This window comes from Toxotes jaculatrix, chromosome 6 (assembly GCF_017976425.1).
Source record: "Toxotes jaculatrix isolate fToxJac2 chromosome 6, fToxJac2.pri, whole genome shotgun sequence".
NCBI lineage: Eukaryota > Metazoa > Chordata > Actinopteri > Toxotidae > Toxotes > Toxotes jaculatrix.
In genome coordinates, this window is record NC_054399.1 from 9,500,475 (window position 1) to 9,517,962 (window position 17,488).

Below are 17,488 nucleotides of genomic sequence, written 5' to 3' on the forward strand. Positions count from 1 at the left end.
TGTTACTTTCCAATTATTTACAGTAATGAGAAAGCTTTCCATGTCTTTAGGGCAGAAATATTGCAGGATGTGCAAACAGAGGGGGTCACATGGAAACAGAGTCAGTAAATTTCTTCAGTCAATGATGGACAAACTAGACAAAAGCAAGGACAGACTGGTCAACAATCCTGTCAGTGCTGTTTAACCCAATCATGTCTTTACATTTGATGTTGAATATATTGTATAGCTGACTGATATATATAGTATGTTACACTCCTGTGCACTGATAAACCAAACCAAACCAACAGAAATAGAATATGCTTCTTGGCAGGAGAAGAGACACACAGCAGTGATGGTGGACAGTGGCTGCTGCAAGCAGTAAGACATTAAGACCAATGTCCATTTATTGTCTTGCAGTGAAGCTGTAGCCAGATCACTGTGACAGTGTACAACAGTAAACCAGCAGAGAGAGACTGAAATGCCTGCAATTGAGAGCTAAGTGTTGGGTTTGGACTTTTAGCTCGTGGCCAGAGTGCCATTTACTTTAGGTCAGCCTGGGTGGCTGTGTTATATGGAGTGTGTTTCATATTCAGTAATAAAAAATGCCACTGTGTGTCCTTCCTCTAAACCCGAGGTGTGTATGTGTGCTCCTGGAAAAACCAAACCTTATTACAGTGAGGTAACATATGCACCCAGCTCACCCTCCCTGAACCTCACCATCCAGGAGGCAACAAAAGCTGTTATATTTTCACATTCAAAACAGTAACAAAGTCATAAAGAGAATGCATTACTGCTACCTATTATGCGGCGCTGCTGTGTACACCGTGTCTGCATGAAAAGCAGAAGGTGGACATGATCAATCATACAATTTTCCAAGAAGCTCCATAAAAGCACTGAAATGACCATATTCATTAGGTTGGGTGTGTGACATAAATACAATATGTCTCCCTCTATACTGCAGTGTGTGAGGAGGACACAGCGTTTATGCGACAGACAGTGAGGCTGCAGAGCCCAGCCCAGTCTGGACCAGCTCAGCCCAGCCCAGCTCGACCCAGCCGGCACTAATCCATCATCACCACCACTGAATCATCACGCTGCCAATAAAGCCAGGCAGCAATACATTACAGGCATGTGGCAGGCTTTAGCGATAATGATATTGAGAAGTCCCCTTGGGCTGTAGGAAAAGCCTGGGCGCGTGACACACTTGCTTACAGAGGCAATAATATATGGAAATGCATCAGTGTGCCAGACAGGGGGAGAGGACGGGATGAGATGAGGGAGTGAGTGGAGCTCAGTCTTCTCGGAAGGAAATGGCTCTCAAAGTGAGCACTTCCTATCAGTTTCCAATGTGGACTCAACCAAATCCAGCATTCAGTGATGGGGCTCATTTTAGATACAAGCCTCTCCAAACAAGCCATCTTACAAGCACTCTGATATGCCAACACCCCATTTCTGTCTTATCTTGTCCTCATGCAGCTGAGTTGATATTGCAGTGTGGTTTGGACATGGGACATGTTAGATACAGCGCTGCCAATCACCGGCATGATGTGTGGCACAGGGGTAGGCCAGCAGCACGGGAACTGAATGAACAAATATAGCAAGGTGAACTCTTGGTCTCTGCCATCCTGTTATCTTATGGCTGACATTGAGAGATCCCTACCCTCAGCTCCACTGCAGATGCACACACATGAACTCAGAAACACACCAGACTACAGCCAAAGGGTTGGGGACTGATCTTTGTGGTGACAGAAGTTTACTACAGAGCCCATGACAATGGAAAGCTAGTGTCAGGTGTAGTGTAAAAAGGCACTAAGAGCCTACACAGCCACACACTCATCTGTCTATGCTGGAATGAGTGGTCAGAGTAATAATACTAGCGTCCATCTGCCTATGTCTGTATGGAAACCTGTCTTTACAGTGTCAGACTCCAGGGTGACGTGTTTTTTTTAAAGGTAAATCTCAACCATTGTATGGTTAACTCAAACTCTAATTTTAATTTTTGCATTGAAATTAAAAGAGTACCAGATTGCTGTGTGCTGAGAAATTTGCATTAGCCTAGGGGTCATTAAGGTTTAATGAAACCCATTCAGCAAACTTGGCCATCAATTTGAAAAGAAAAACTCTTCTGACATCAGTTAAGTGGTATTCCAGTGTAAAAATAACACCTTTAAAGCATGAACAGGTTTGTGGTCCAAGTCATTGACTAGATTTAACCCCGATTTGGTGGTTTCAAAATAAAAATATTGAGGTGAAAATACCACCTTTGGAAATTAAGTTACTACTCACTCTGAGCCCCACGTAATTTCCAAAAATGTCTCTTAACAGCGAACAATAGGTTACGGCAACACTGGTTTGTCAGAAATGTAATCAAAAAAAGTTACTGTCTGCGTTGGTTTCTTCTGGAAAGCCTTTGATGCAAGTGGTACAGTTAAAGCAATAGTTTGGCAGTTTATGCCTATTTGCTATCTCATATCTCTCCATACGATGCAGAGTTACAGGCAGTCGCTGTGTAGCTTAGCATAACACGCAAGCTGCAAACAGGGAAGCTGCTATAGTAGAGGAACTCCAGGAAGAAAGTGTTCCCAGCCAAAAAAAAAAATTTTGTTACTTTTAGACAGAGCTGACTGGGTGCTGGCTGTAGCTTCATATTTACCATACAGACGTGAGAACAGTATTGATCTTTTCATTTAACATGATGGAGGCAGAGACATCTCCAGCATGGTATGAAAACTGTAAGAGTATGTTACACATAGAAAAGTGATTAAAATCAAGAGAAGTTTTTTTTGTTTATTTGAAAGAACACAGGGCAAGAAATGACAAAAAAGACAACAATATGTTTGTGCTGATAGAATAAAAGTCTGGATTTATTTCTGTTTATTTATACATTAGACAGGTGTTCCTGAATGCAGCAAGAGAAAACACAGAACAGGATGCTAAGCGTCAAAGAGTTGCTCGCATAGCAGAGGTGTGGCCGGTTTAGCAAAGACATGTACACTCTCTATCGCATATACTTAACATTTTCTGTAAATGTAGGGTTGTGCCTCTGGGAGGCTGAAGTAGGGTGAGGGAGTGTTTACTGCAATAGTCTTGAAATTCTTTTCACATTATCATACCAGCTGGAAATGCTCCATACAGTAATAACCCTGTCTTTCCCTAATGATCATTGCAATGCAGTTACGACTATTACAGACAGGTATATACCCAAGCAGCCCTGTATAGCTCAGTTTAGTTCAACTCCATGAGTGTGAAAATGTAGTAATAGTTCTGTTACGGATTTGTCATGTCGCCATTGTCCCCTTTGACTCAATCTCAAGGCTGTGCAGACACATTCAAATGTTTGGACACTTTCTAGGCATCTCTGTCCCTGGTTGGCCCTCCACCCAACAGTGATGTGGTACCAGGTGATTACAACTCTACACCTGCATAGGAATTCAATTACACACAAAAACGCTCTGGTTCAATTCCCTGGATGAGAGCAAAGCTTACTATTGAACCATTATGAAACAGTCCAACGAATGGCTTAAGTGCTTCCATGAAACCAACTCCTGTGTATTTGAACGCACACTGCTCACAGTAGAGAGGAATTCCCCAGCAACATTTCATGTTCACAGACATGATCAGAGTAAAAAAAAAAAAAAAAAAAAAAAACACACACACACACACACACACACACACACACACACAAGAAAACAAATACATACATACTGACAGGTAGAGGAAACCACCCCTCCCCAAAAAAAGTCAACATACTGCAAACACTTTGGCGCAGAAAAGATTCCATTGGTATCACTGCACAGGGTAAAAGAAAACATAATGCACTTTTTTGTATAATTAAGCCAAGTCCAGACACTGTATGGTGCTGTATCTATGACTCTAGTTCACAGTAAGTCAATTATGAACAAGTTACTAGACTAAATTCATATTTTTAACACAGAAAAGTACATTTGAATTATCTAAACAACAGTCAGGGACAAAGAGATACAACTGAGGAAAATCACAGATTAAAATGGTAACCAGATAAAATGAATCATTCCAAAACTGACAGCCTGAATCTCTCCAACAGTCTTTGTGAACGTACCCTGAAGACTCTCAGAGATCTCCATATTTCTGACAAATTTCATTTTCAGCCACACGGGGCACTAGTTTGTATATTCCCAAAATCCCCAAATTACCTTGGATAACTTCTATTGTTTTTCCACCATAAACAAGAACTACCAATGGAATCCATCTTTCGTAAAACAAACTGGACTTAACTTTGACTCAAAAGGATATATATATATATATATATATATATATATATATTTTTTTTTTTTTAGCTGAGGACCCTTCTACTGTAACATACACTGCCCAGTCCAACTGAGATTTCCTTTACGACAACCTGGCATGCAACCAGTGAACAGTGGTATCCTTTGAATTTAACTGTCATCTGAGTGTGAGCTAATAGTCATGTACTATCTATAGTGTAACCTGATCTAACCATTAAAAATGCATATTTCTGAAAATACACGGCAACAACATAATATCGGTAGACAACAGGTCCTAGAAGCAGATGCATCCATTGAAAATCAGCAAGTTCTGAGGTACTTCTGAAACTCACAGCTGAGGATATAATCACTATCTACAATATTTGGATGGATAGCATATAGTTGATACAGTAATAGCAGGGTTATCGGTTTTGCGAAATATTTTGGCTTAAAATTTTGATTAGCTGAGGGGATAGTGGCGGTTGACACACCTGAATAAAACATAGCTGTATGAGGATAAAAACATAGAAAAACAGCACCATTTGAGGTCCAATAGATCAGTTTTTGAACTGTTTGCTGGTAGCACCGTCAACCAGTAAAAATCTCAGAATGCAATACAGAGACGGAACACAACCACTGATCAACTGCACAACATAGCAAAGAGCGAAGATATATATATTCAGAGACGACCCCTCACGCAGACACCCTTTTACAGCAGCATCTTTAAGCAGGTAATAAAACTGATTTCTCTTAAGAATGATATTTGTGTACTGAGGTGTTTTACAAGTTTTATATGCTATACATGTTGAGAGTAACCAGGTATACCTTTTCCTATAGATTTTTTTTTAATATACACACATAGTTTACAGTCACTGACAAACAAACACCAGAGTAACAATGAGGTAGGACGGTGAAGTTAGATGAAGTAGAACCGGTTTGTGGATTGTATACAAAGTTACTGATACCTTAAGAAAAATATAGGCCTAACAACGTGTTCCTCCCATTTGTCTTGCTTCGAAGTAAGTTTGACATTGTATCTGAGGCTCAAATAGTAATATATCTTGTGTACACTTAGTTGATGAAGCCATTTATCTTGTTCCACACAGTGAGGCTAGAAACTGATCTCTTTTTTTCCCAATCAAACTGTCATAAAGCAACATAAAGCTCCCTCACTTCTGTAGTTTTGACAGGTGTTCACAACATGCCAAAACACCAAGCAAGGAGGACAGGATTTGCTATTATCTTGATCCATGTGCATTTTTAAACCCAGTCCATATAAATGACAGAAGAGTAAGAACCTAGAGGTGACACAGGATGAGGATCACAGAGCCAGCAAAGTTACATTTCCTCCCTATCGCTATTTGAATGTGACAGTGAGAGTACAGGAAGGTCTGGTGTTGTCACAGAGCCAAACTAGTCTACAGTATCCATTAATGGCTCTGCTAGGTTATGTATTGGTGTGTGTTACTAATATGCTGCTAAATCCCAAACTGCTCCTCTGCAAGTGACTTGGTACATTTGATAGAGATTGGCCTTGCCATCAAAGATTAAGCCAAATCTGGGTTAAAAACAGTACTTCCATACAGCTTTCATCCACTAAAGATGGTTTTAGTTAAAGGATTAGGCTTAATCACGCTCCAGGAAACCAGCCTTTGAAACCACACCCCCTTTTGGCATCAAACAACAAAGAAACAAACACAAACACAATACACGACAATGTGTCATAATTTCAGCAAGGTTGCTTTGCACAGCAGAAATCTTTTCTTTCTTTTAAACTGCAAGTATTTTAAATACATGCTGGCGCACGTAAACCTCACATGTTGCTTTGTACAGAGAAAAACGAAAAACTAAAGGACACTAAGAAGGGACATTTTTTAGGAACTCAAAAAATATATATATCAATAATATGTCACCATTTTGGTGGCTTAAGAGTCACTATTATCTTGGCATGGGCCATTTTTTGTGCAAACCCTGCTCATTCCTCTGTCAGCATCATCCCCATTCTTTACCTTGATCTCAATTTTCAATACTTTGGCTTACAAATACCACTCATTTGTAAAAATACACAACTATCTCTATATAAGTCAAATCTATATATAACCAGCCTCTTGACACATCAAGTTAAAGCACATATTCCAGTCATCTTGGGTATTTCATTAGTGAACATCTTCAGATTGGTGAATCATGTTTTGGGCTTGAAGAGTAAGCAAGTTGATAGAAGAGTTGCTGACTTTTGCTTGTTAATTTGCCAAGTAAACCATCATGAGGCCATGATGGAAATACAAATTCCAGTTTCAACATAATCGGACTTGTGGTAATCTGGTTTTCTAAGCATTCCAAATAACTCTCAAATATTCATTTTTGAAGTATTAAATCTATCAATTGCGTTGGCATGTCAGGGACATATCTGACTGACAAAAACAAAACTATATCCCATCCCATAAAAAAAAAACAATAAACCAAAATGTTCTAAGGTGCTTCATGATAATAAAATGATTGTTAGGCCTTGATCTATATAGACATTTAAAAAGGACGAATACCACAAATACATTTCTTTAAGATGGATGAAATTGCCCAGAAGTTTAAAGTGCATTCAATGTAAATGATTTGTGTCAATCTAACTACTACTACTCAATTGCTAGAGTACAATGGTTTTAACGATACAGATTTTCATTTTACTGTGGCAGATAATTAGAAGGTAGATTCTAAGTGAGGCTTTTCAAATATCACATTGTGAATGTAGCTTAATGTATGGGCTCTGTCAAAATATTCTGTTAAGGAAAGTCTTGTCTCTTTTGTTCCACAGAGATCACTTTGGCTGAGAAAGGGAGAAATCTTTTTCTTTTGTTGGTAGATTCCACTGATCTACATTTGGATACAATATCAAGCTTAAAGCCAACAATTCATATGAAAAAAAAACAACAAACAAAAAAAATATAGAAGTGTAAAAAGAATAAATTGCCAGGTAACATGGAATTACAACATTAATTAGTAATAGAACCAAAACTTGACCAGAACCTTTAAAACTGTAACATTACTAGAAACTGAAAGATCCATGTTTAGTGGAAAAAATAAAAAGATGTGTTTTATGTACACTAAAATATCTCCAAAACATAAGGTAGCTTAACAAAAGGCTGATCTGAACTCTTGAAATAACAAAAACCAAGACAGACAAAATGATAGAGAGAAATAAACCAACCGACAAACGAGAATCTAGAGTGTGAAGAGGAGAAAGGCTTGATGGGCAGCTCTGCAGCAGATTCACAGTTAGCCACAGCTAGGTCACAGTTGAGATTTCAATCTGCAGCATTTAGGTTCCAGCCTGCAGACAGCCACACAAACCATTTTGGATCAAAACAATAAAACAACTGGAGAGAGAAAAACATTAAAAAAAAAAAAAAAAAAAACATACAAGAAAAAGAGGACAGTTTTCAAAGTTCTGATGGCATAGCTCAGAGGAAGCTGTCACTGGAGCGACCTTACTTTGTTCCCCAGTGGCATGGCTTAAAAAAGAGCGGGTTATTATAGGGTTCAGCAGGCCCAGACGACTTCAAGAGCACAACAGTTTTTCAGACAGCTTTACCCAAGCCAAGTTACCCAGCTAACACTGCTTCCACAAGAAGATGACCTGAACCGTGCAGAGCTGTGCTCTGATTTTCTTCCCCACGTTGTCCTGTGCAGCCCAGCATATTTTAACGGTGGGGGTGGGGGCGGAGACAGAAAGTAGCCCGGCTCAGCTCAACTTAATGGTGTGAATCACACAGAAAATAGTACCTAGCTACCTCTTACATTCTCACAGCAAAGTGCAGGTGAAGCTTCATCACTTCAGCTTACTATACATTTACAATCACAGCTTACTAGAAAACCCAGGGGCATACCAATCCCTGGTGATTGCCAAATCCATTTAAGGCCTTTCTAGGCATCAACATGCCTGTACCCCTACAACTCATTAAACAGTCAAATTGTCTGAAAGTGACATGTTTGATTAAGAGCAACACAAGAACATGCCATAAAAATCTTTCCTTGTGCTCTCTCAAGTGATGGCAAATGTTCAAAACTAAAAGGTCAACATATAAAACAAAACAAATAGAGCACTCTATAGACTCTACATTAGAGTCATACTTCCCATTAAACCTCTTTAAGTCCTCTTTAATAAAATGATGTGTTGTGATTAACCTACAATTAAGGGGGAGCACACACTCATAGTTAATCTTTTGGAGAATCTCTGTTGTAAAATGCTATATGGCTATTACCAATTAAGACTTGTGCATCTGAGACGCAGATGTCCCATTCTATGCAGTAAGTACCAACAGCAAACACTAAGAAACCACAGTTATTGGGTAATCACCAAAACCGTCCAACCGTTCACACGTCTAAGATCTAATGCAAGCCAGCATTATCATCTCTATAGCATCAGAAGACTTTGTCTAGGGAAATAACCTCTTACTTTTTAAAAGTTTAATGACTCAAAATTATGTTCTGACACAGAACAATAAATTAATTTAACAATCACATCTAATCTCTCCTTTGACACAAATACACGCCTCAATAAACCATGTCTCTGTACCAATTCTACTGTAAAGCTTATAAAAACACTCACATCAGCACATTGAACTTGTTCACGTGTTTATCTTCTGACTCGTGGGTAAAGCTGTCTGTCAGCCAATGAGGAAACTGGGCACTGAGGAGGGCAATGGTTGTTCTTTAGGGAGCTGGGGAGCGGTCTTTTTTTTTTTTTTTAAACATAATCAATCAAATGTGTCCAATGAATACAACTGCTCCTGAAACTGTGACAAACATTCCCCAACCACCCATATCAAGTCCCCTAAATATCCTGCGGACCACGGGGGGCAGAAGGCGCTGGTGTGACAACACTTGATTACTACATGCCATCGTAGGTGAAGTTCTCCATCTTGACTGTCTGTCTGATGAGAAGCTTGGACTCCCGCCGCTCCTCGTTCTTGATGGACTTGTTGATGTCCATTATCTTTTCACAAATGTATTTGTTCACTTTGGATAATCTCTGCGTAATCTCTGCACTGTCGGCTGTCTCTTGAGACACTCTGTCGTAGAGACACTCTGGGGATGGAGCGAGTGTTAGAAGTCAGACGACATTGAATTAAAAATGACTGATCTTTGTCTGGTGTCTAACAAATATAATTCAGTGACTGAAAGGCAATATGAGCAAAGAAAATCATTTGGTCTGTACCTTTTTTTTCTCCACCTCGTCTCAGCTTACAAGAGGTACTTCAGAACAAGGATTCATCTCTCTCACAATTATGATTTTAGGAGTTTAGACCTTAAGCATAAGTAAGAATCTTACCTCTTACAATTTTCAGCTTGCTGGGTGACAGTGGAGGTTTGGGCAGGGCATCTTTCTTCTTTTTGGTAGCCACCCCTGTTACACTACGGTTTTTAAGGGTTTCTGTGCCCCAGATCATTACAGCCAGGTTCTTTGTGAACTTGGAGTCTCCCTGGGTCCGCTGCAGCTGGTGCCACTTCTCCTCCTCTACCCAAATGCCACCACCGAGGTGTACCTGTGGAGAGGAGTCCACGCATGAACACCACATTTTAAAATGAATGTAAATCTACAGTCTGCTAAAGATATTTATCCAGTGTATCCAAGATCAAAAGTGTTGTGCATTATGGCTATAAACCAAACTAGCATGTTGATACATTTAAACAGACAATGCACTACTCTGCATGGGAAATCGACTCCACACTTGTTTGTTCATGCAGAATTTCCCACCATGACTGCCCAGTGAAGATAATAATAAGCCACTTTTAAACAACAACAACAACAACAAACTATCAACCAAAGGAGTCTAAAAAGAGAGAGCAAGAGAGAACCAAGTGAGCAAGCAAGAGAAATCAACCAACCTATTATTTGGTACCACAATTGGAGGAATCTTTTTTTACTGGAAAGCAACACATTTACATGTATAGTCAAACTCAGTTACACATTTCATCCCTTTGCAACAATGCTGACCACCCACTTGCCCATGAGATTTGTGTTAGGTGCTGTGGGATCCCAATCCGGTTTCACCAATCTACTATGCTCCATGCGGGTGTAAAACCCTCTAAATCTAAATGCACAAGGCAGATCACAGAGCAGTGGAAGAACACATCTTAACAAGCTCCCGCTTAGAACAAATTACAAATCCCAAGAAGCACCACTTTCACCAACTAGGATACATAAATAAGCTCAGGCCACTGGCTGCTTGTAGCCTGGATTACCTCCACTACGAACTTAGCCTGTAGTTCTCTACACAGTCACTGCACGTTGCATAAGCCTGCACCAAACACTCCAAGCCGATTGCCAGCCTAGGCAGACCGCCCTGGTCTTCTAGGTGAGCTAATGCAGCAGGGGGCATATGTGACTCCCTTTCCCTTCCCTTCTCTGCTCTCTTATCACTGTTAAGTCTTTAGGCTAGCATCCAAAAGGCTTTTCCCCGTGCAGCTAATGTGCTTTAGGCCCCCGGCCAGCAGACAAGCTTTTTACTGCCCTCAAGTTAGACAAGACTGTTTTCATCCTCCCTCCCCGTTGCTCTCGTTTATCTCTCTCTCTCCATCTCTCCTCCTCATTGTCTACCTCATCCCCCCTCTCGCGCTCTCACTAGGGCTAACCTGTCAGTCACTTTAAATTCCTCTCGTGCAAATAATTAATATGGGGTCCCTGATGTAGGAGAGTTCTAATTTGCAAGTGTTCTTCACGCTTGAAGTGGCTGCAGGCCCGAGAGCTTGTAGTACCAATTCCCCCCCTGTCATCAGAGACAGGACGCTGGTTGAGTTACAGCGGTGGGGGGAGTAAAGAACCCTAACAGGCTAATAAACACTGATGATGCTGGCTGGGCTTGCAGGAACAATAATAATCTTCTCAACCTTGTTTACCTGCTAGAATAGGGCAGCCAGGGGGAAAGGACTGATCAGCTATGACGGCATGTTCCAGGGTTCACGGGTGTTAAGAGGAAATACAGCGTTTCCTGCAAGATCAGACTACTTCCCACAGTCACCCACAGGCAGTGAGCCAGATTTACAGAGAGAGGAAACTGAAGGGTTTAGGACTCTCAAAGGGTGACAAGGGTTACTGGGATTATCTGAAAGTGATGGTTTAAAGGCCCCATCTGTAAAGTAACATCATATAAATCAAAAGTATACTGAAATATGTAACTGAACTGACTAAGCATTTCAGGTGTTTCTCCACTGATCATAATACAGGCCTGTTTGACTGTTGACTGACAATTGACTGAACATCACTAACAAGCCTTTACCAGCATCAGAAAACATCTGATTAATTTGTTGTCTGCTGGACTATGTTAAAGGCCTGTCAATCAATTTCTGAGTGATGGCATCTTTCATTCATGTTCTGAATTTAAGTGCTGGGGCTACACTTTTGTTTACATTTGGATGAATGATTTTGCCTTCAAGAATAAATGTTGGAAGAGATGAAGGAGATGAGACCAGACAGGGAACATCACAAAGACTGCACGGAGGGTTTGGTAGCAGATAAAAAAGCATGTGATCTGACTAGGAAAAACAAAACAAAACAGCTGAAAGGGTGGTAATCGCACACCAGCTGGAGGGGATCATGAAAATCTAACTGAAGTGTCTCTTAGTCTTGTGAGACTGACCTTCCCATCATTGCAGGTGTATACTGTTCTAGGGGAGGGTGAGTAGCTGGAACTGGTGTTGGCTTCTTCTCTGCATGTCTCCTGGGCCTCAACAATGGGTTCAACCACTTCAGCCTTGATTGTCTGAGTGCCATTGTCATGCATAGGCTCTGGAAATACAAATGAGACATGTATGGTTACAGAGATACAAGCAATAAATCCGCCACTGTCAAGGTGAGGTCAAAGGCCGTCCTGCTAGTCAATTTTAAGAAACAATAGAGGATGACACTAAAACAAAGTCCAACAATATCAGACAGTGTAATTGTCTAATTGTAAACAGCCAGTTGCACCTTAATCCCTACAATAACTGTACCAGTTTTCTGGTCTTCCACACTGGAACAGTGCCCACCTACTTGTTTGCTTGCTTCCCGCCTTGGGCCCTGGCCTGTGCCTCGAGACAGGCGGTTATTTTCGCCCAGTAACTAAGCTGGCTTGGTGGCTGGCCACGCTAAGCTCCAATGTAGCTGATGAGTTTTAATATCGGTCAGAGCACTCCATCCCCTACCCGACAGCACCCCAGGGTGCTCTAATCTTTAGCCTGTCCATTAGATGGTCTAGCCAGTAGCCAGGCGCCTCTGTCCAGATCTACAGTGGGGCTGAGGTTAACACCAGCATCTGGCAAAGCCTGAGTTTGTACACTGCTGTGTACTGCAATGACACCACTTTTAATCACACAACTATGGTGCATTTTATTCAACTTCCTGCACAGGATTTAGTACCTTAGTCTTGCACCCATTAAAATGCTACTGCTGAATTATAATCTCATTGTTGTATTGTTGGTGTCTATTGACTGTTAAACTGTTCTTTTCTGTAATTGTCATTTTCACATTTACAGATCGAACTGTACCCCAAGCTCCACGGTATGCAAAGCAGGGGATCTCTCGTTAAATTTCTCCTCCTAGGGTTTCTTCTTTTTTTCCTTATATCTGAAGTCTCCTTAGAGATCTCAGGCTGGATTAATGAACCACTGCTCTTTGTGGAGCTACTGAGACACTGTATGTGTCACTGAGCTATACAATGTACAGCAAACTTGCAGGCTACTTGCACAAAAGCAAAACTGATATACTCTGCACCTGAGCCACACTGCTACAAGGGTTAGTAGTATTGAAACTACAGTATACTTAGCATTTCACTCCTATTCAGAGCAACTTGCTTACTGAGCAGGTAGGGGACTTTTCTGACATTTAGACGTTTCTGTCTAAATCATCTTGGATGGATCATATTAGAGGATGGAACATTGCTCTGCTGTCTGAGCATGGTTAGTCTAATCAGCCACACTAGGTTGAGAACCTAAACTCAAATTTTAGCCAAAATTGGCAGGAAATCCTTTAGATTGAAAATCTGAGCATCTACAATGAAGATCACGTGATATAATAGAGAGCCCCAGAAGATTTTATAAATTGACCTTATGGTAACACTGTTTTCTCAGCTGTAAAATAACTGCTTAACTAAAAAGTGTAGGACATACATTTAACAATCTGATTATAATGTGTCCTCACACTTCCCACCTCCTCTGGGGGAACAGATGTTACTGTCCAAGACTGACTTTCCAAGACTGAATGTTCTGTGACTCTGGATTGCAGTTTTACTATTACAGCAGTGTTCATACTTCCAGTACCACTAATTTGACTGACAGACCGTGACATTTTCTCAAAGTGACTGATAGGGTTAAAGGTTACTATTAAATTCTGTAACATCAGTGGTTTGTATGTTGGTGTAATTGCTCTTTGTCTCTCACCGCTGCCCAATCTCATAAGAAGTACATCTTGCAGCCTCCTGTTGAAGTCCCTCAGTTCTTTGACTTCTGTCAGCAAGCTGCCATATTCCTTCAGCTTCTTGGCCTGCTGTACCAGCTGCCTGCGGGTTCTCTCCAGCTCCTGCTGCAGCCTCCTCATTTCCTCCTCCTGTTGCCTATAGCTGTGAACCAACTCCTCATACAGGACTCTGGGAACCACAGCTGCAGCGACCTCAGATACACAATCCGTATCCACCTCCAAAAGCTGTTGTTGCTGCTGCTGGTGATGATGTTGCTGATGCTCTGCTTCCATATCTTCATCTTCCTCTTCTGCATCCTCTACCTCCTCAGCCAGCCGGTCCTCATCCAGGTCCTCTTCGCCCTCCATACAGGAGTTGGCTGCATTTCTCTCCAGGCGAGCCACTACTGCGGCAAGGCTCTTGGAGGAGTTGGAAAGGGGGCGTCCGTGGTCCTGAGACAGGGCCTGAGGAGAATAACAGATGTCAGTTTAGGGAATAGATAGGCTGGGGAAATAAAATTTGAATTTAAATAATTGGAAAGTTAATAATATGAACATGATAAAAATGTGCCATAGTTCTGGGGGGGCACATAACATATTTTACAGACAAATCTTCTGCTGCATCAGTGACAAAATACACTATTTATGTTACTAAATATGATCCCATCCAACACTTTCAAGGCAGAACGGATGTAAAAATTATACATCAATCTAAAACTGACATGACAGACAGCAAACAGTTTGTTTTGACTGTGTGGATCTCAACAGGAACTGGGAGGAGAGGAGTCACTGAGTTCTTTGATGAGCCGCTCAGAGGATTTGTCTGTGAAAGGGCAGCTGTCCAGAGTGCTGAATTTGTGTTAATCCAGCATATGGTAAAAATAGCACGGGGGATTTTGGGTGTCATCCAAGTTTATGGAAATGTGACATTGTGTCATCAATAGAAATATTTAAATATAAGACTATTGCTGTATATACATCAATAAGAGAAATAAGGTCTCACATGTACCCATACTTACACAGTGTTGATGTAATATTTTTTTCATTGAGCAAAATTATATATAATTATAAGGTCCTCCCTGACACAGTACAAGACTGTGAATTGAAGTAATTTAAGTGGGATACTCTGTTGCTTCATTTTGTTTTGATGTATTACTGGAAGTGATCTTTGCACCCACTGGTACAAGCATGGCTGATTTTAATTTGTCATTATAGAATAACAAAATTGCATTTTAATAATGTTATCAATAGCTAAGCATCATTTAAGCATGATAAAGGAGCAGTGTGATTGTATGGCAGATGTTACTGGTGTCACCGTCAGCATAAGCACAATCTGGTGAGAAAGAGTCCTTTACCCAGTGCTGCTTATATAAATGTACAAACTAGTTTCCTCCAAAATAACTACTCTCTAATTTTAGTGAGCCTACCTTTTTATGTCTGAGTGGCATTCTCTCCTCTCCAAAGTTGTTCTCAATAGAATTTCCTGAATTATCGATGGACATCTTGGGAATTTTCATCTTCTTTTGCATTATACTGTCTTCAAATTCCTCTACTGTATCTGTAAAATGCAGAAACAGGAGCAGGAAGACACTTATAAAGTTTCCAAAAAAGTTCGATAGATTTTCATAAAACGTGACAGTACATACAGAACTCATCCATTTTTCCTACTCGGGCCGAGGGAGTTTTGTCGTCCCATTCTGTTAGATTAAACTAACTTTAGCACTCTTATCCTAGAAGTAAACATTTAAACTGTACAGAAAATTAAGAAACAAATCGACTTGTCTATACGGAGCTCTGACATGACCGACGCTGTGAAGGTGTTAGTCAGGTCGGACCGATCCTGCAGCCCAGACAGCTCGGATTCGGGGATTAGTGATGTAGCTTGTTAAAGATCGGGCATAGACAACGACAGTGAGAAAACGTTAATGTAAATGTAGCTAACGGTAGACGAATCGTTTCACTTGCACATTTCAGCAAATTAACACGATGAGTTGTCATGAAACATCCATGACACTGACATGTTACTGACGGACAGGCTGATATTTGTTGTGTGCACGGATGTCACACACGGCGGTGACTGCAGCGCCGCATCCCCTCTGTGGCACAAACCGACAGATAAGCCAGCTAACAAGCTAGCCGCAATCCACCAAAGCCATCAGCCTATCGTCTCGACTACATTTGCAAAACCTCAACAGATACGATAACACATCAGTCATGGGCTGTCAGATGTATTTTTAATGTAGTGACAGCTCTGCGTCTGCACGCAGTTTAACCAGCGCGCCAACGCTAACATGCTAACGCGGAACGAATACACACCAAGCTAGCAAGCGCTAGCTACATGTTGTAAACAACCGTTGTGACTGGCTAATGTGGCATGCCACGTATTTAGCGAAACAACCAGCACTACTCTATTGAAACAAGAGAGCTAACTCTCGGAACACGAGATAGTGAATGTAAAAATATGTAAAGCACTGACGACGAGGTATGGCTACCTACCAAACTTATCTTAGCTTATCTAACTAGCATATTCAGCTAGCCACAGCCGAGGACGCTGTTGTGGCTATCAGTGTCAGACTCCAGCTGATCACGTCTTGACAGATCGGACAAAAGGACCTGGTTTGACACATCTCCGAGGTTCGCGCACGGCAACGTTACTTGGTCAGACACAGAAACGACAGCATTGAAATCAGAAAATCTGATGTGTCAGGAGGAACTTACCTGCAAGGGCAAGGATCTGTGCTTCGCACGGCTGGCCTGCGCTGCCATTCTCTTCAGTTCTGTGAACCAGATACACCTTCTGATTATCAAAATCTGTTTTGTGCAGAGGTCTGAAATCTTCCACATTTGAAACGGGTAACGCGTAGCACATATCGTCTTCAAAGAATCTAACAAAAGCATACATTATTTACTTCTCTTTGGTCCTGCACTTTGGATATGGTTGACAGTTTTTCCTCACAAAGTATTAAAAAAAAATATATACACATAGGGGGGTTGGAGATGGTGTCTGCGCTCGGCTACTCTTGCCTGGTCCACATCACCAGGGTCGATCATCAAGGCATGAGTAATAGACATGACATTAACTTCACCGTTCAGAGACGGTCAGATGCAGAAGTGTTCAAAAACAGTTTTGATTTATGTATCAGAAATATATGAAACTAAAAAACCCTATTTGATATTATAATTGTGTCAATTATAATATCAAATAGGGTTTTTTTTCTGTTAGATTTTAAACATTTGTGCAAGAACACGATTCACACAAATGCTGATAAAAACGTCCACATATTTAAAAACTAATGATTTTTTTTTCTCTTTTTTTGTGGCAGATATTTTAAAAGCATAATTTTAAGTGATTAAACAGGATGTGGCTCAATGCCCTCATCAATCTAGGCACCCTTACTTCCCACTCTGCCTTTTAAGGAACTGTTTCAGGAAGCTACAGTGAGAAAAACCACCAAGATGATTACCTGCCTGGTCAGATTTCATTGGTCTCTGTGTGCTTTTATGTGTTTCCTGGTGTGCACTTCTCATCTATTCCTTGTATCACACCAGAAAGACTTAAGGCTAGCTGACAGACATGAATTCTTTGTTATTGCAAGACAGCCAGGTGGTTGTACAACAGGATGGATTTCTCTCAGTTGTTACACTAATGGAGAGCACCACAGTCGATAAATGACACTAACAATTTCGTTCTGCTTGGGCTGCTGTAATTGAAAAGTAACTGATGCAGAACTATATAAAGCCCCCTTTCTTCTCTGATATTTTGTTTCATAGTTTCAGGCATTGGGTTAGTTATGATTAGGCCTGTTTCAAATGCCATCTTCGCCATGATGTTTGTTCACTG

The 17,488-nt window shown here is 40.9% G+C and overlaps 2 protein-coding genes across 3 annotated transcripts in view; both read right to left on the reverse strand.

Annotated features, from left to right (window-relative positions):
• The window catches only part of agbl4 (AGBL carboxypeptidase 4), a 242,999-nt gene that overhangs the window by 48,586 nt on the left and 176,925 nt on the right, over positions 1-17,488 (reverse strand). The window lies entirely within an intron of this gene.
• On the reverse strand, positions 2,825-16,591 carry bend5 (BEN domain containing 5). Of its 2 annotated transcripts, XM_041040555.1 has the most exons (6): positions 16,366-16,591; positions 15,075-15,205; positions 13,632-14,112; positions 11,855-12,003; positions 9,547-9,760; positions 2,825-9,302 (listed from the first exon to the last, which is right to left on the reverse strand). In XM_041040555.1, exons 1-6 carry the CDS (start codon positions 16,547-16,549, stop codon positions 9,106-9,108), a joined length of 1,356 nt encoding a protein of 451 aa, XP_040896489.1. In that variant the 5' UTR covers positions 16,550-16,591; the 3' UTR covers positions 2,825-9,105. The 2 variants fall into 2 exon arrangements, with proteins under 2 accessions (XP_040896489.1, XP_040896490.1); XM_041040556.1 differs by lacking the exon at positions 15,075-15,205 and having other exon boundaries at positions 16,366-16,481.